Source organism: Equus quagga, chromosome 3 (assembly GCF_021613505.1).
Source record: "Equus quagga isolate Etosha38 chromosome 3, UCLA_HA_Equagga_1.0, whole genome shotgun sequence".
In the NCBI taxonomy this organism is placed as follows: Eukaryota; Metazoa; Chordata; class Mammalia; order Perissodactyla; family Equidae; genus Equus; species Equus quagga.
In genome coordinates this window covers 123,575,839-123,594,187 of record NC_060269.1, presented here as the reverse complement: position 1 = coordinate 123,594,187, position 18,349 = coordinate 123,575,839, and the positions used below count along the sequence as shown (strand labels likewise).

At 34.9% G+C, this 18,349-nt stretch overlaps 1 protein-coding gene across 4 annotated transcripts in view; it reads right to left on the bottom strand.

Annotated features, from left to right (window-relative positions):
- Positions 1-18,349, bottom strand: part of LOC124237007 (sister chromatid cohesion protein PDS5 homolog A-like) — a 161,946-nt gene that overhangs the window by 50,581 nt on the left and 93,016 nt on the right. For all 4 annotated transcript variants that reach the window (XM_046656089.1, XM_046656093.1, XM_046656092.1 and 1 more), the window contains exons 17-21: positions 16,142-16,257; positions 8,961-9,066; positions 6,202-6,362; positions 3,423-3,546; positions 2,444-2,602 (exon numbers count right to left, since the gene is read on the bottom strand). In XM_046656089.1, coding sequence (XP_046512045.1) covers positions 2,444-2,602; positions 3,423-3,546; positions 6,202-6,362; positions 8,961-9,066; positions 16,142-16,257 — 666 coding nt within the window. The remainder of the gene's footprint in view (positions 1-2,443; positions 2,603-3,422; positions 3,547-6,201; positions 6,363-8,960; positions 9,067-16,141; positions 16,258-18,349) is intronic.

The following is an 18,349-nucleotide window of genomic DNA, read 5'->3' as shown; positions in this document are numbered from 1 at the left end:
CAATTGAATAAATTTAACTTTTAGAAAAAATTTTAAAGTTTCGCTCATTAAGCTTTGCATGCTGCACAATGCAGTGCTCTAAGAAGCCTATAGCAAAGTCACCAACCAGAGATTGGAAAAGAAGAACAAAGTTGGAGGATGCAAATTTCCTGATTTCAAAACTTACCACAAATCTACAGTAATAATGAGAGTGTGGTTGGTACGGACATAAGTATAGACATATAGACCAATGGAATGCAACAGAGAACCCAGAAAACCCTCATATAACAAGGGTGCTAAGACCAATTATTGGGCAAAGAATAGTCTCTTCAATAAATGGTGCTGGAAAAACTAGATATCCACAAGCAAAAGAATGAAGCTGGACAGTTACCGTATATCACATATAAAAATTAACTCTAAATGGATCAAAGATCTCAACTTAAGAGCTAAAACTATAAAACTCTTAGAAGAAGACAGGGGAAAATCTTCATGATCTTGGATTTGGCAAATGTCTGACAAGGGTTTAATATTCAGAATATATAAAGAATTCTTACAACTCAACAACAACAAAGACAAACAATGCAATTAAAAGTGGGCAAAGGACTTTGAATATCCAAAGACAAAAGACAAATGGCCAGTAAGTACATGAAAAAAATCCTTAATACCATTAGTCATTAGGGAAACACAAATAAAAACCACAAGATACTACTTTGTACCTACTATGATGGCTATTATTAAAAAAACAGGAAAGAATAAGTGTTGGCAAAGATGTGGAGAAACTGGAAGACTTGTGCATTGCTGGTGGGAATGGAAAATGGTAGCTACTGTGGAAAAGTTTGGTGGTCCCTCAAAAAGTTAATCACAGAATGACCGTGTGACCCAGCAATTCCACTCTGAGGTATATATCCAAAAGAACTGAAAACAGAGACTCAAATGTTCATATCAGCATTATTCACAATAGACAAAAGGTGGAAAAAACCCTAGTGTCTATCAACAGATGAATAAAGAAAATGCAGGCTACACATACAAGGGAATATTATTTTGGCAAAAAGTGAATGAAATTCTGCTACATACTGTAACACAGATGAACCCTGAAACCAATATGCTAAGTGAAATAAGCCAGACACAAAAGGACAAATACTGTATGATAAGAGGTATCTAGTACAGGCAGATTTGTAGAGCCAGAAAATAGAAGTGAAGTTACCAGGGGCAGGGGGAGGAGGGAGTTATTGGTTAATGGATACAGAGTTTCTGTCTGAGATAATAAAGTTCTGGAAATAGACAGTGGTGATGGTTACACAACAATGTGAGTACATAATTTAGATGGTGGCTTGGGCTATTTTGGAAAGTTCATCAGCTTTCCTGGGTATCTCCCATGTATATCAGAAGTATATATGTTATTAAATTTGTTTTTAAACAAAAACAAAACAAAAACCCAACAAAAACAACAACAACGTGGGTGTATATAATGTAGGTGAATTGTACGCTTAAAAATGGCAAAGTTAATATTGTGTATATTTTACCACACACACAACAAGAACCATATTAAAATAGGATCTATCAACAATCAAATCGTCATTTAAGAGGTGTCTTAAATTTCACATTTATTGTCAGTCACGTCTATCAACAGTGCAAAGAACAGCATGAATGCAAGGAGTGGGAAATGAGACTTCGGCCATGCTCTTCCATCCTCGTCTATTACATCCAAACAGGGGAAGGGAAAGGAGGAAGGAGTGCACTGGCAAGTGTCTCTCTTTTTAAGTTCAGATATTGAGGGATCAAAGACTAGTGGATCATGTAGAAGGATTAGGTTAAGTTGGATAAGTTAGCACTGCATTGAAAGTCATCTACAACGATCCACAGGTAAGAGTGATTTGTGTCTTCATTCAGTAACTCTTTAACTTAGATCCATTTGGTAAAGGAGTGATTCTTAATCAGAAGTGTGTTTCATAAATCACTTGGGGAACCTTTTCAAGCTATACATTCCTGGGCTCCAACCCAGAGCTAATAAATCACCATGTGTGCACACATGTGACACACACACACAATTCAATAACTAAAATAGAATACATAAATCTAGTGCCAAAAGTGCAATGTAATTATATTTCAAAATGCTAGTCAAATACAATTCCACTTATATTTTCAACAATGTTTGATAAAGCAAAATTCTAGCACTCCAGTAAATTGTCCTTCAAATGTTAGGATAATAGCATTTGACTTATATTTTTTACTTCATGATTCATCCATCTCATGTTCTCATTTTTTCTTTCTTAAATGTTAAGTTCTAATAATAGCTACACTGACATCAGGATGTCATTTGGAAATTTAAGTAAATAAATAAGGGGGCAAATAGAGAATAATTTAAAAGGAAAAGAGAATTACACACAGAAAGCAGAAATATTGTAATAAAGATGTAAATAGTCTTAATCTCATGATTCTAAATTTAATTAAATGAGAAACTTACCCTGTCATTCATTAGGAGATCTTTCACAATAAAATTTGCTACTACAGATTTCATTGGAGAAGCAAACTGATCTGGTGCTAACATAGATATGTGGCCCAATGAAACTAATGGAGTTATAAGTTGTTCTGGTACATCAGCATTCAGACTCCTACTGAGTGGCTATAAAAATAAAACAGTCAAAATTACCAGTTTGTTTTATAAATATCTAGACATCCTAAGGAAACACTAAATGTTCTTAAGTACTCCTGAATTAATCATGCCCAAACAAATCTGTTCTAACGATATGATCAAAAGTAACTTCAGCCATATTAGACACTTGATTTTTATTTCACCTACTGAAACTTAAGTTTGAAACAACATAGAAAAAAGATAAAAGAAAAAAATAAGGCACACATTAAAGGTAGAAGTAAAAACAAGAATATCTCTGCATCATCAAATCAGCATTATTTTCAAGCCGTCTACAACAACAGGTTTGCTGTGTTGGTGGATATTTTATCCTGTGGGGACATTTTAAATGACTGTGGACCATAAAACATAAGAGTTCACCGGGTTCTGTTCATACTGTATCCAATTAAAGATAATAAGAATACCTTTCTAGCACTGGAACCAGGCCAAGGAGCATACATAAGGAAAGGCAAATAGGACTAATTTTCAGGTATGACTGTCAGTATGAACTGAGTGGTTCAAAGTCAACTACCAATACTTTCTGAGGATAAATAGACTACTGAGGCAATAAAGCTAAAATTAAGTAAAATGTTCTAAGACACACACACAAAACATCATTTCATAAGTAGTATTTAAACACCTCATCTAAAGGCCAGGAATATAGTGCTGAATACAACAGTGAGTCCCTGCTCTCATGGAATTTATACTCTAGGGTGGGACTAAATAGCTAAAATAATCTACCTTCTATCTTCATAAAACCACAGAACATAAAAACAAAAACCAACATAAACACATCCTATATAATTTTATATACCTCAAAAATCTGTGCAAGCTGGACTTCTTTATTTGTGAATATGGCATGTATACAGTGAACAGCCTGTTTTGCTTGGTGTGGAGTACCTCTCTTTGCTTTCTGATGTAAAATGGGAATTAAGGTCCTGCAAAAATAATATCATAGTTAAAAAAAAAAAAGCCCATAAACCACAAGTATTTCTTTTGGTTGTCTCCTACTTCCTCTCCTGTAACTATCTGGATGTATGCTGGTAGAGAAGCCTCTCTTAAAAATTACCTGACATATAGAAAGATTTAAAGTTCCTCCTCTGTCCCCAAGCATAATCCAAGAAATACAATGCCTCATGAAAAAGGCTACTTCAGGAGAAAATTTTTGTTTAAAGCCACTTTATGAATATGGAGAAATAAACAAACCACCCTTAACTTAGGATCTAAAACTTGACCCATCCCATATTTTTACATTTACCATCTAAGGAGATATCCTAATTTTCCACTTCCCTTTCACAATCCCCTTATTTTAAAGCAGCCATGGAAAAAAAGTAGCAAAAGGCCAGGTTTTATTAAAAAGTTGAGATAATCGCACCAGTGAAAGAAAGTATGCAAGGATATAGACACATATATATATCAGTAGAAGAGTAATAAAAACATCTAACAGCTATTGAATACTTGTGCCAAGCACCATTTTAAGTGTTTTTACACATCTTAATTCACTTAATCCTCACAATCAGCCAAAGAGGACTATTAATATGGTTATTAAATAGATGAGAAAACTAAAGCACAAAAAAATTATTTATTTGAGCTTAAGGTGATAGAGCTAGGAAATGGTGGAGTCGGGATTTGAAGATAAGCATTTCTGTTCCAAAAATCCATTCACTTAACCTCCATACTGACATTGAAGATCAAAGTAAAAAATCCTTCTCTAGAACAATATGGAAATACATATTAGTCTCAAAGCATTAAATAATGATATAGGAAAACATTAAGTAGAATGAAGAAAATAGCGTGTTTCTAACAACTTATAAAAAACAACAGGCATATACTTCAAGTAGATAAAACATTCAATAAAAATATATATCAAAATGTTAACAGTGACCCTCTTTTTTCCTTTATATTTTCTAAAGTTTCAGCTTTTTACAATGAACATTTAAGTATTTTTCTAATCATAAGAAAATTTGTAAGGCAAAATAAAAATTTAAGGACAGATACTTGTCATACATTTAATGCAATGATTCCATTTTATAGATGATAAGGTCAGTGGTATCAAGTGCAATGGTGACAAAGGGCCCTGTTATAATAATGGGAAGCAAGACATTAAGAGCAATATCTCAGACCCCAGGTCATGCACCTCAACCAAAAAACTGGGACATATGCTAGTCATTGTAAGTCTGATTTGATATTTGTGAATGCCACGTTTCTCTCCATGCAGGTTTGGAATTATGAGATAGGGATTTCCATGCCCAAATAGCTTCCTTGACTAAGCACTGATTAAGTCTTCCATTCACAAATTCATTTACTAGGGTAACAGTTCTTGAAAATAACACAGGTAAGTAACAAAGGAAGATAGAGTGTTGATCAAGTTGTTGTTAAATGTATCGTTAATTGTTCTTAGCCTAATGAAACGATGATACATAAGCCAACTTTAATCTTTCTCCTTGTTTTTCTAGTGCGCTATAATCCAAAGATGCCATCAGCATTGTTAGTGAGGTCTGCAGTGTTGTGCTTCTCTGCTTCCTTCCCCACTTGTCTTAAGAACAAGAGTTTTTATTCCCTGTGTCCAAAGTTAACTCTTCCACCTATACCCATTTTTCCACTGCTTCCTTTGGGATAGAATTCCTTTAAGAATAAATCCTTTTCCTTAAAAAATGTATAGGTTTTCCTAACCTTTAAAAACTCACCAGAAACTTTATCCTACCATGTCAATGATTTTTTCCTATAATGTACAAATATAAAGATTATCATCTCTAGGCTATAAACTCCTTGAGAGCAGGGACTGACTGGGGTAATTCTTTTATATTAGCCAGTACTGTGTTGACAATGAATTATTTCTCAAGTTAAACTATTACCTCACAAATTTAATAAAAACTTTAGGAGTCATGAGTCCTCTTGTCCTGTTACTACCCTGTGAGGAAAAACCGGTTTAATTTGGATATTCCCTGAACTATCTGCATATACCCTGAAGATCTAGTTCAATAGCTATCAGCAATGTGTTCTTCCTCCAAAAGACATCTCCCACATCTTATGTCTAAATATAAAATCTCAGAACAAGTTTGATCCTAAAGCAACCCTCTTTAAGATGCCAAAGTGAAAATACCAGAAGGTACTACATTCTTATGAGAGGGGAGGTAATCTAGAGGGAGTGATCAAAACAATAAAAGCACCACTGGCAACAACCAAGCAACTAATAAATATTTTATAAGCACACTACTTGATTATCCCACTCTTTGGTAGAATATGAGGATAGTAGCTATTGAATTTATAAACCAGTTGGAGAGAAAAAAATGAAAATACACAGATTAGGAAGATACATTAATCACAAATTCTAAATTCTGATAACTTTTGATTATTAATATTTTAAAATCATATTCTAATAAGCCAAGTTTCATTTCTTCCTCTGCCTATATTCTAATGGTAGGGGAGGAGCGTGAGGCAGAGAAGAGATGAAGTAAAGGATACAAATAAGTAGCTTTTAAATAAAACCTGTCTTTCCTCTCTGCTGTCTTTCCATGTGAAAGGGAAACAATGATCCTATGGCTCCCACACTTAAAAACTTCTGTGTTTACCATGAGAAAAAACATACTCACGATCGTATCTGGGGCAGGTCTGTTTCAATTTTGTGGCCTGTATTTCTAAAAATTTGTATAGCAGCTTCTGCTACCTTGTCATCTTCCATTCTGAGGCACTGTAACAGGGACTCATACGTCTCTGCAGAGTGGAACGAGGTAGGATGTGTGAAAGACAGAACCTGGAGAAACAGATATAGCTTTAGAAGTACAGACAACAGTTTTAGTCCACTAAAAGAAGAGAATTATTTTCTACTGTAAATAAAATTTCAAGTTATGAGCTGCATACACTAGCCACATAGAATAAAGATCGTATCTTGTAGTTTCCCTTACAGTTAGTTGTGGCTAATGAGACATTAGCAGAAATACTGTGTAGTAGATTCCTTAAGACAGCTGAAATATAGTCCTTGCCCTATTCTCTTCTTCATCTCTTAGTCTATTCTGATACGAGGAATGCAGAAAACGAGGCTCCTTTTTTTTAATGAAGTGTGATGTGAACAAAATGCTAACATAGAGATTTATTTCACTGGCAAAAAGATAGTCTATGAGGAAATATTTTAAGTGAAAGCCATCACAAAAAGTTCACTCATCTTATCACCCTACACCTGTTAGAATGGCAAAAATATCCAAAACCAAGAGTGACAAATGTTGGAGAGGCTGTGGAGAAAAAGGAACCCTCATACACTGTTGGTGGGAATGCAAACTGGTGCAGCCACTATGGAAAACAGTATGGTGATTTCTCAAAAAGTTAAAAATAGAAATACCTTATGACCCAGCCATCCCACTACTGGGTATCTATCCTAAGAACCTGAAATCAGCAATTCCAAAAGTCCCATGCACCCCTATGTTCATTGCAGCATTATTCACAATAGCCAAGTCATGGAACCAACCTAAGTGTCCAGCAACTGATAATTGGATAAAGAAGATATGGTATATATATACAATGGAATACTACTCAGCCATAAAAAAGGACAAAGTTGTCCCATTCACAACAACATGGACAGACCTTGAGGGTACTATGTTGAGTGAAATAAGCCAGACAGAGAAAGACTAACTCTGTATGACTCCACTCATAGGTGGTAGTTAACATATAGACAAAGAGAACTGATCAGTGGTTACCAGGGGAAAGGGGGAGTGGGGGGAGGGCACTGGGGTGAAGTGGCATACCTACAACATGACTAATAATGATGTACAACTGTAATTTCAAAAGGTTGTTAACTATCATAATCTTAATTAAAAAAAGTTCACTCATCATAACTATAAACAAAGAAGCCATTATTGTGAACTTTTAATCACAATTACAAACATAAACAATTATTCCCTTATTTATTATGACACAAGTCCCAGCCTACTCTTAAGGAATTTATAACAAGTTAGATATAACGTCTATAAAGTTTACGTTCCATGAAGTGGAAGCAATTTAGTTAGCATGGTATCGAGAATAGGGGCTAAAAGCAGAGAGGCAGACAGACGGAGGAATGTAGTAGGTAGTCTCATTAATTTATTCAATAAGCATTTATTTCATGGGTTATAAAGTGAAGAGACTGTCCCATTTAGTTAGGTTTACAGTGATAATATTAGTTATGAGGTTTTAATTATTTACAGAAAAATGGAGAATTTGAAAAACTGAATCAAACAATCTATTAAAAATATTTACCTTAAAGATGATTTGACTCTCAGAACTATTTAAAAATATAACCCCATTATTAAAAATATAATTAATTAAAATCTCTCAGGAAACCATATAAATTCTTTCCATGAAATAATATTTAAAACCATTCCAATACAATCCCATCACTCTCTTTTCTATCTAATGTCCAGTGCACTGGATTGTCTCTTCACATGTTGTAGTGGTCTAAATCTTTCTTTGCCTTCAATTTGTTCTCTTCTTTACTCCATCCAATGAAAGCTCTATCGAGTGCTGTATCATATTAAAAGCTGGGTTAAAAGCCCCTGATAGTACCTTTCTGTCCCAGAGGCACTCCACAATCTGGAACCAGCCCTGTCTCCCACTATTCCTCAAAGCAATTCTATTCTAGTCAGGCTAGACTCCCAAGGATCCCTAAAAAATGGCAAGAATTATTCTCTTTCATGATGCTGTGATTTCCCTAGATTAGGTCATATCTTGTCCACAAAGTCTTGCCTGACCTGGCTCCTACTAATTGCTCAATTCTCTGAGTTCTTTGTCATCTATTATGATTACCAATTGTTTAAAAATTCCCTGATCAGACAGATGCTGTCATAATTCTTTTTTTTTAATTAAAGATTTTATTTTTCCTTTTTCTCCCCAAAGGGCCCTGGTACATAGTTGTGTACTTTTAGTTGTGGGTCATTCTAGTTGTGGCATGTGGGATGCCTCCTCAGCATGGCCTCATGAGCAGTGCCACATCTGCACCCAGGATTCAAACCGGCGAAACCCTGGGCCGTCAAAGCGGAGCGTGTGAACTTAACCACTCGCCATGGGGCCAGCCCCTCATAAGATAATTCTTGTGAGCAGTCCTACCATCCCAGATGCAGGTTCTTTGAAAGGAAAGACTAGATCATTCAGTTACAAGCATAGCAAGCATGCAATGAATGAAGGAAATAGCAAAAACAAAAAAATTATTTTATAACACATTATTATAGTGTAAAAATATATTTTTATAAAATATGATTTCTACTATAAATTTTTAATCTTTTGAATAGTTCCCAATGAAATAAAGCCTGACTCTTGCATATCCTTAAGGGAATTCAAATTATGACTGTGGAAATGCATGGAGACAAAACTGTTTAAAAAATACCTTAAGAAGTTCAAGTCCTGAACGAATCGCTGTATCTGGACTTACACCCTCCTCTTCATCATCTGCTGTCCCCTCTATTGATTTATTCATCAATTTTACCAGTGCACTATTAAAACGAGAAAATCTAATTAGTAACACTACTAAATTAGTAACTGTATCCTAATTGCAATGTGGCAGGACACATATAGACCTAAACATCAGATTCAAATACATTTCTGGGGGGAAAAATTATTTCGTGACTCTTTAAACTTTGCTCTCTACTTGACAGCGGCGCTTATTTTTAGTTTATCTTCTTCTCCCACATCCCAAACTCAATGTATAATAACTACTGAAAAACAACAAAACTAAAATTAAATGATACACATACTGAACATATATTTATGTAAGTATAAGCAACTTAATATTCATTTCTATATATAAAGAGATCATTTACAATTTTAAGAAAAACAAGATGGCAGTGCTAAATGGATGCGTGACAATTCACTTAAGCAAAAACCAAATAGTAAACAAACACATGAACAGAGGCATTAAATTAATCACTGGTAATTAATTTACTAAATCAGTAATTGCATTCCTAGAAATTTATAGCAAAGAAGCAATCCATCAGAAGCATTACGTTATATTCAAAACAGATTCATCAGTTGAAAACTGTTTAATTGTCTAACATTATGGAATTAGTTTTTCAAACATATCTAACCACCACAAAATGGAATATTACCCACTCAATAAAACTCAGACTATGTAGCAACATGGTACTATTTTAGGTAAAAACAGACATGATTTTGGTTTTGAGACGTCATTTTCTCATCAGTAAACTGAAGAAAATACTACCTTATATTGAAGACTAAATTATTACAGTAAATGACCTAGTAAATATAGCAAATATTCAACAAATAGAAACTAATAATAAAAGTTTTACGTTAAAATGTTTTCCTTTGGTGGTATGCATATTTTAGTCAAATTATTAATAAAAATTTTTTAAAAGTACAACATATATATAGATGTACAGGGGTTGAAATTTAAACCACTTTTAGTACTTTCATTTCCCCTTTAACATCACAAGAATAATTTAAATACTTCATCAAAACCTTCAATTGATATAAAAACATTTTTTTGAAAACAAATCAGATGTGTGTGTGTATAAACATCAGCTTGAAATATAATTTACACACCATATAACTCACCTATTTAAAATGCATAATTCAATGGTATATTCACAGGGTTGTACAACTATTACCACAATCTAATTTTAGATTTCACCTTCACCCCTAGACAAACACCTTCCCTATTAGGAGTCACTTCTTATTCACCCCCACTTCCTCTAGCCCTAGGCATCCATGAATCTACTTTCTCCTGCCATACATTTGCCTATTCTGAACATTTCATAAAGATCGAATCATATAATATGTGGTCTTTTGTGACTCCTTTCACTTAACACAGTGTTCTTGAGGTTCATCCATGTTGTAGCATGCATCAGTACTTCATTGATTTTAATTCTGAATAATGTTTTAGTGTATTCATATAAGACAATTTATCCATTCCTTAGTTGACAGACCTTTGGATTGTTTCTACTCTTTGGCTATTATGAATAATGTTGCTATAAATATTCATATACAGGTTTTGTATGGACATATATTTTCACTTCTCTTGGGCATATATTTAGGAGGGAAATTGCTGGATCACATGGTAGCGCCACGTTTAACTTTTTGAGGAATTGCCAAACTGTTTTTCAAAGCAGCTCCACCATTTTACATTCCCACCAGCAATATATGAGGGTTCCAATTTTTCCACATCTCCACTGACTCATCTGTCCTTTTGCTTACAGTCATTGTAGTGAGTGTAAAATGATGTCTCAATGTGGAGATATATATATAAAACATTTCCATCTCCACAAAAAACTGCCTTATGTTTCTTCTGTGGCAATCGCCTTTTCCCACTCTTGCGATCACTGATCTGTTTTTTCTCACTATAAGTTTCCCTGTTCTAGAATTTCATATATTTTGTGTCTTAACATCTTTTATGTGACATAATGCTTTTGAGATTCCTCCATGATGTTGTGTAGAATCAGCAGTTTGTTCCTTTCTATTGCTGAGAAGTACTGTATTGCATAGATATATCCCAGTATGTTTATCCAATTACCAACTGAGCGACTTCTGGGTATTTCTAGTTTAAGATATAAATAAGAAGTCTTTACGGGAATATATGTTCTCTTTTCTTGTAGGCCAATACCTAGTATTGGGATTCCTGAGTTGTATGTTAACATTATATGTACATTTAATGTTATAATAAACTGTTTTCCATATCAGCAACACGTGGTTTGGTCAGTCTGCATCCCCACAAACACTTGGTGTGGTCAGTATCTTTAATTTTAGCCATTCTAGTGAGTGTGTAGTGGTATTACTGACTGTAATTTGAATTTGTATTTCCCTAATGAGTAGATAATGTTGACTGTCTTTTCTTGTCCTTATTTACTATTTGTGTATCTTATTTGGTAAACCGCTCAACTCTTTTGCCCTTTTTTAAATTGGGTCAATTGTCATTATTGAGTAGTAAGAGTTCTTTTTATACTCTGGATATAATCCTTTATCAGATATATGCTTTGCAAATATTTTCTCCCAGGCTATGGCTTGGCTTTTCTTTTTCTTAATGGTGTCTTGAAGAGAGGGGAAAAAAAATTTTTTTTTTTTGAGGAAGACTAGCCCTGAGCTAACATCTGACGCCAAGCCTCCTCTTTTTGCTGAGGAAGGTTGGCCCTGAGCTAACATCTGTGCCCATCTTCCTCTACTTTATATGTGGGATGCCCGTTACAGTATGGCTTGACAAGCTGTGGTAGGTCTGCACCAGGGATCTGAAGTGGTGAACCCCGGGTTGCCAAAGTGGAACGTGCAAACTTAACTACTGTGCAACCAGGCCAGCCAAGGAGGAAAAAAATATTTAATTTTCTTTCATTGTTTGTGCTTATGACCCATCTAAGAAATTGTGCCTACCCTATATTTTGTTCTAGAAGTTTTACCTCTGACATTATACATAAAAAAAAAGTTATTACCAATTTGAGAAAAATATTCTGAAGCAAATTTTTCTGTTAGGAGGAAATCCTATAAAACGATGCATGAATTAACAAGATTACAAACACAAGTGAAAAAATTTATAAATGTATCTGACTACTCGTAATAGAATCCATGCATTTATTTAATAAATATTTATTGACTACTTATTATGTGCCAAGTCTTAGAGTCTATCCTGGAAATAGAGTGCCAAACAAGACAGGCATAATCTCTGCTTTCATTATAATCTGGGCAGATCATCATTATGAGTCAAGGTACTATAAGAGAAAGACCCAAGTCTTGAAACCAGGATTGTAGTCCTTCCTCTTATGAAAGCATTTTGCCTCATTTCTAAATTTGATAAATAATATACATTCCACATACTTCACAAAGAATCCATGAAGCAAAAGATCATCACCAATCCAACTGCATGTTCATATCTGCTTGGGAAGTCTTAATATGTGTCCCTATCTCTCCTGTGCTGTATAACAACTATTCTAAATCTTCACTATTCTAACTCAGGTCTAAATCCTTCCACTTAGCAGACTGCTTGCCTCACTTTTAACAAGGAATAATGGAGGCCTCAAGTGAATACTCTAATTTCCCATACCCTATTTTCTAACCTTCTCTAACTTTTATCTGTCATAGGGGAAGATTTTCTTCTCCCTGTTCTGCTTCCTTAGGGATGTTGCTCTATCATAGTTCTATCCCCCATACCCCATCTTCAACCTCTCTTCTTTTCTATTAGCACTTTTCAAAGGTATTTAAATATTCAAAATTCCTTCATTAAAAACAACAGAAGGGGCCAGTCCTTGGCCTAGTGGTTAAGTTCAGCTCTTTCCACCTCAGCGGCCCAGGTTTGGTTCCTGGGCACGGACTGATACCACCTGTCAGCGGCCATGATGTGGTGGTGACCCACATACAAAATAGAGGAAGAATGACACAGATGTTAGCTCAGGGCAAATCTTCCTCAAGTAAAAAGAGGAAGATTGGCAAGAGATGTTAGCTCAGGGTGAATCTTCCTCAGCAAAAAACACACAAAAAACAAAAACAACAAAAGACCCTTCTTTAAGCTTACTCCCTTACCATCATCTCATTTTTCTAATTTTTTATAGCTTTGTCTACACTGGCTGTCCCCAAATGCCAATTTATCTCCTAAAGCAGGGTTTAGAAGTGTGACAAGGTATTTACCCCTTTGATATTCTCAGACTTCAAGGTTTCCAAGTGGGAGCTGGTGGGCTCCTGTTGAGCAAGGCCAGTCACCTCCAGGCTTGAGCAGTCTTCTCTGTTAAGACATTATTCATTTTCTTGGTGTGGCATGATGCAGATGTTGAGAAGGACTATCCTATGCCCTTCTCAATCCATGGGAATCTGGATTTGCCCTTGCTTTCCCCCCAAAGAAACTATTCTGGCCATTGTGATGATTTTCCTTTTTCTAAATCCAATGAATGCCTTTTAGAAACTATTTTACTTCTGGATAGCATCTGATCCCTCCACCTTTTAGTTCCTCTTTGGCTTCTGTGATATCACTCCTGACATTCCACTTTTGACCATGCCTCCTTAAAAAACTTTTTTTTAATTCAATGAGTTCCTTACATTCTGGAAACCTCTTAATTATTAATTTTCCTCAGGATTCAGTCCTAAACCTTTTTCTTTTTAAGTTTTACCTTCTCTCCCACGTTTCAAGCATTATTACAAGCACTACTTCATTTTTAACCGCTATCTGCAGACCAATAATTAATGATAGCATGCATATGTGCATGTGTATGAGCAGGAGTCTGGGGAAAAAATATGTTAAAAAAAAGGGAAAACGAAAAGGTTATATTTAGGATGATACTCTACTATCCCCAATCCTTTCTTCCCAAATCCTTCATTATGTCTGAAGTACATCCAATTTTCTAAATACTTCTTGACTCCTTTTGCCTTTGTTCTTTTGTGTCTGCTATTTTTTCTTCCCAGAACAGCTATTAACACTCATTCAGCACTCAGTATGTGTGAGTGTTTTACACATACATGTTATTTAAGCCTCTCAACTATCCCAGTGAGCAGTAATTATTATTTTCCTTATTTTAAAGATGAGGAAATTAAAGCTCAGAGTAGCATAAATAATCCAACCAAGGACACAGGACTAGTGGCCTGGACTGCTTTTCCCCTGCGATCTTCACTTGGCTACGCTATAATTCCTACTGATCTTTCACTACCCATTTTATGTGCCATCTATTGCAGAAGCCTTCCCTAACAAATCCCTCCTACACAATTTGGGTTATGTAACTATCCTTCCCCAGTTACCTAATGTACTTTAAAAATTGCTCCATTAAATGTATGTTAAATGAATAAACTCTTCATTTGCAACTTAATATTTCATGAAGATTTGATTACGTGGATGGAATATTATATCACATATATTTCCCATTCAAATAAATTGGAATTTTGCATAAAATTATTCTCTTAGAAATCCCAACCATAAGTTAGTATGTTTGAGCCCAAACAACCCAAGAAGCTTCTGAAAAAACTGAGGTTTTGTTTTTTTAGTATTGGAGGTCACATACTAGCTTATGATAATTTACTGAAGTAATGAAACTCCGTGAGACCTCACGGAGACAAACACTAAAGGTTTCCTGATGCCATTATAGGTCTCTTTCAAAGTTAATATGCAAAGGGAAGGGTGCCTACTTTATCGTATCCTTGATTTACCCCATTAAAATCAAATGGTAGAGAGCAAAGGACATTCACATCGAAAATAATAAATCTATGTTTAAGTCATGGTTTTTACCATTACCCAGCTGTGAACAAACCACTTATTCTCTCCAAACCTTAGTTTTCTTTGCAAATAAGGAAATTAAAAAGAATAAGGAAACCTTAGTCGAAAAGAAAAAAAAGTAGACAAACATCGCCATTATGGGCTGAATTGTGTACCCCCAAATTCACACGTTGAAGTCCTATCCTTCAGTACTTCAGACTGTGATTGTATTTGGAAACAGGGCCTTTAAAGAGATAATTAAGGCAAAATGAGGTCAAATGAGCAGGCCATAATCTGATATGACTGTTGTCCTTATATGAAGAAAAGAGGACACAGACAAGTGAGACCATGTGAAGAGACAGCAAGGAGGCGGCCATGTGCAAGCCAAGGAAAGAGGCTTCAGAAGAAATCAAACTTGCTGGACTTTTAGCCTCCAGAGCAGTGAGAAAATAAATTTCTGTTGTTTAAGTTACTCAGTCTGTGGTATTTTGTTATGGCAGACGTAGCAAACAAATACAACTGACATTTCAATATAACCAATGCAGTGATTCACATAAGGTGAAATAACTAATAGCTAGAACCAGTTGTCCTAATCCAAGGCTGTTTGGAAAGAGAACTAATAAGTGCTATTTAATAACCTAACATGAATAGAAAGATATATCTTATCTATTGGACAAATGATTAGTGCAAAGGAAAAGTATTCATAGAAGTTAACAGGAAATCATTAGTAGAAACTGAAATATATGGAATTACGGGAATAGTTAAAAAACAATAGCTGTTAGTGTCCATTATGCCAGCTTCTTACTATTCACTTATTATCACTAATTCTCACAATCATCCAACATAGAGAAGTTATACCCATGTTAAAGTTAAAAATAAATGAAAAACTTAGATAAATTAGAGGTTTTTTTCTAAAGCCACAAAGCAGATGACGTAGTAGACATCTGTCCTGGAACCAGATTAGTCTAATGGTAATCTTGTGCTCTTTCCAAAATATCATTTGGTTTTCACACATCTCAAGTGAATAGTGACACAGTAACACACACTAAAGAATATTATGTAGCCATTAAAATGGTTAAGAAAACTCAAAGGTTGACTGATAGCCTATAAATGTAAAATTTTCTTCTTTCTCTGTTCTTATGTTCTGGGTTTTCCTTAATGAGCACATATAGGCTAAAAATAAACACAAAAACTCTTAAAAAGTAAAAAGCAGTGAAGTAAGCCAAAGATCAGAAAATGAACAGGCCCTTTCTTCAACTTGAATGAGGTATCCTTCTGCCATTTAAAAAGATAAATGGGAACCTTTGTAGGCCTCCTTAGGGACCCAGTATTTAAACTTATGATACTGTGGCTTCATATTATATTCTATTTTTGAATGAATATATTTCCTAACTTACCTTATGGCTTCCGAATCAATGTGCACAGGTGCAATTCTTTCCAACAGAAATTTGACCATCTCTAGAAAAGGATTTGTTGGTTGCTTAGGATTTGCAAGTTTCCGAGCTATTTCTCTCTATAGAAAGGAAAGAGTTTTACCATAAGTATAATTCAGTTCATGTCTTTCAAAATAAAAATGATTGTAGGCATCAAAAGCATTTAAAGATTCAAAGCAGCAGAAGTGAAAGAAAACCTTCTGCTTTAGACCCTGAATAAAATTATATACTCATTAGGCAATCAATGCAAAATCTGGACTGTGGAGGACAGAAAGGGGATTATGTGGTGTGATTTATGTCTTTTGTCTCATATTTCTGCCACAAAATTATTGTTTAGAAAACAATCTTCTTTAATGCTCTACTTTGGAAAAAATTAGATAAAACAATTTGTTTATTTACAGGGGGGAGATTCTTAAGTATATAAATTTTTATAAGGTTTCTCAGTTCTGGAAGAGCACAGTTGAGTTCAAAGATGGTGGCATTACATCAAACAGTTCCTACAAACTAAAGACATTATTGCCAGAAGTTTCTAAAGAATATAAAGACTAAATGATTATAGAGACTGATTCCACCAAAGACAAGGTTAAACTTACAATGTGCTGGGCACCATGGAAAAATTTTTACTTTAAAAACCAGGCTTTTAATTGAATATCTCTGATGAATAAATGTAAATTTTAGCTGAGAAGATAACGCACATTAAAAGTGCTTTCCAAACTATAAAGCAATAACAAATAATAATCATTCCACTTACAAGTTTTTTTCATAAAAAACATTTTAGTGATGTATGTTCAGGAGCACAAAGGAGAAAGGGAGAAACTTTCTGTTGTAGTTTCAGTGACATCTTCACACATTTACTATAAAGGTCATATTAAATTAGATACCATCCATATTTGTTATTAGAGTGACTGTAAGTCCAAAGAGACTTCAGAATCCACTGAGACTCTAAAGAAAATTTATCAGTCATCAGGAGATGCCTGATTTATTTTGCAAACTATAAGTAAGTGAGCAAAATTTGAGCATTTGAGAAAATAAAAATATTTTAGTTAGCGCTTAGTCCATAATACTTTGCTCTAAGACACACATTTTAAATCTGAATTTAAATACTATACTATCTTTTGAAATCAAACTTATTTCACGCAGGTCTCGCAAAAAGGATATTTTCCCCCCAGTATAAAATTTATGCTTTAACCTAAAATAAAGCCAGTGATTGTCAAACAACAAATATGCCTATTGGACAATTGCTGGGCAAACTATATAGTCGTACTAAACAGAAAAGCAAGGCACTAGAAGACAGTTATGGTACTTCATATAAGCATAGAAGAAATGCTAAAGGGAAAAAAAATTCACAGTTATTTAGACACAGTAATAGCACCACATAAAATATATCTATGTATACAATCAATAATACTAGACAGTTTATAAAACATGACTTTTTTTTTTCTTAAAAGATTGGCACCTGTGCTAACATCTGTTGCCAATCTTATTTATTTATTTATTTTTAAAGATTTTATTATTTCCTTTTTCTCCCCAAAGCCCCCCGGTACATAGTTGTATATTCTTCGTTGTGGGTTCTTCTAGTTATGGCATGTGGGACGCTGCCTCAGCGTGGTCTGATGAGCAGTGCCATGTCCGTGCCCAGGATTCGAACCAACGAAACACTGGGCCGTCTGCAGCGGAGCGCGCGAACTTAACCACTCGGCCACGGGGCCAGCCCCGCCAATCTTATTTTTTTCCTTCTTCTCCTCAAAGCCCCCCAGTACATAGTTGCATATTCTAGTTGTGAGTGCCTCTGGTTTTGCTATGTGGGACACTGCCTCAACATGACCTGATGATCAATGCCATGTCTGCGCCCAGGATCTGAACCAGCGAAACCCTGGGCCACTGAAGCAGAGTGCGTGAACTTAACCAACTTGGCCATGGGGTGGGCCCCAAAACCTGACATTTTTATATTCCCACAGAACAATCTTACATTTAAATAATCCCTCACAATGATATTTTATGTATGTAATATTTAGGTAATCTCTCATAACAATTAGTTAAAAATATTATATGTGTGATAATCTTAAGTGATACTAGGGATAAGCAGCAAGCCAGATTAGTTTTTGGCAGCTAAGTAACAACGAATGAACAGTTGCCTTTTCTTCTTTATACACTCAAGGAATAAAAACACAC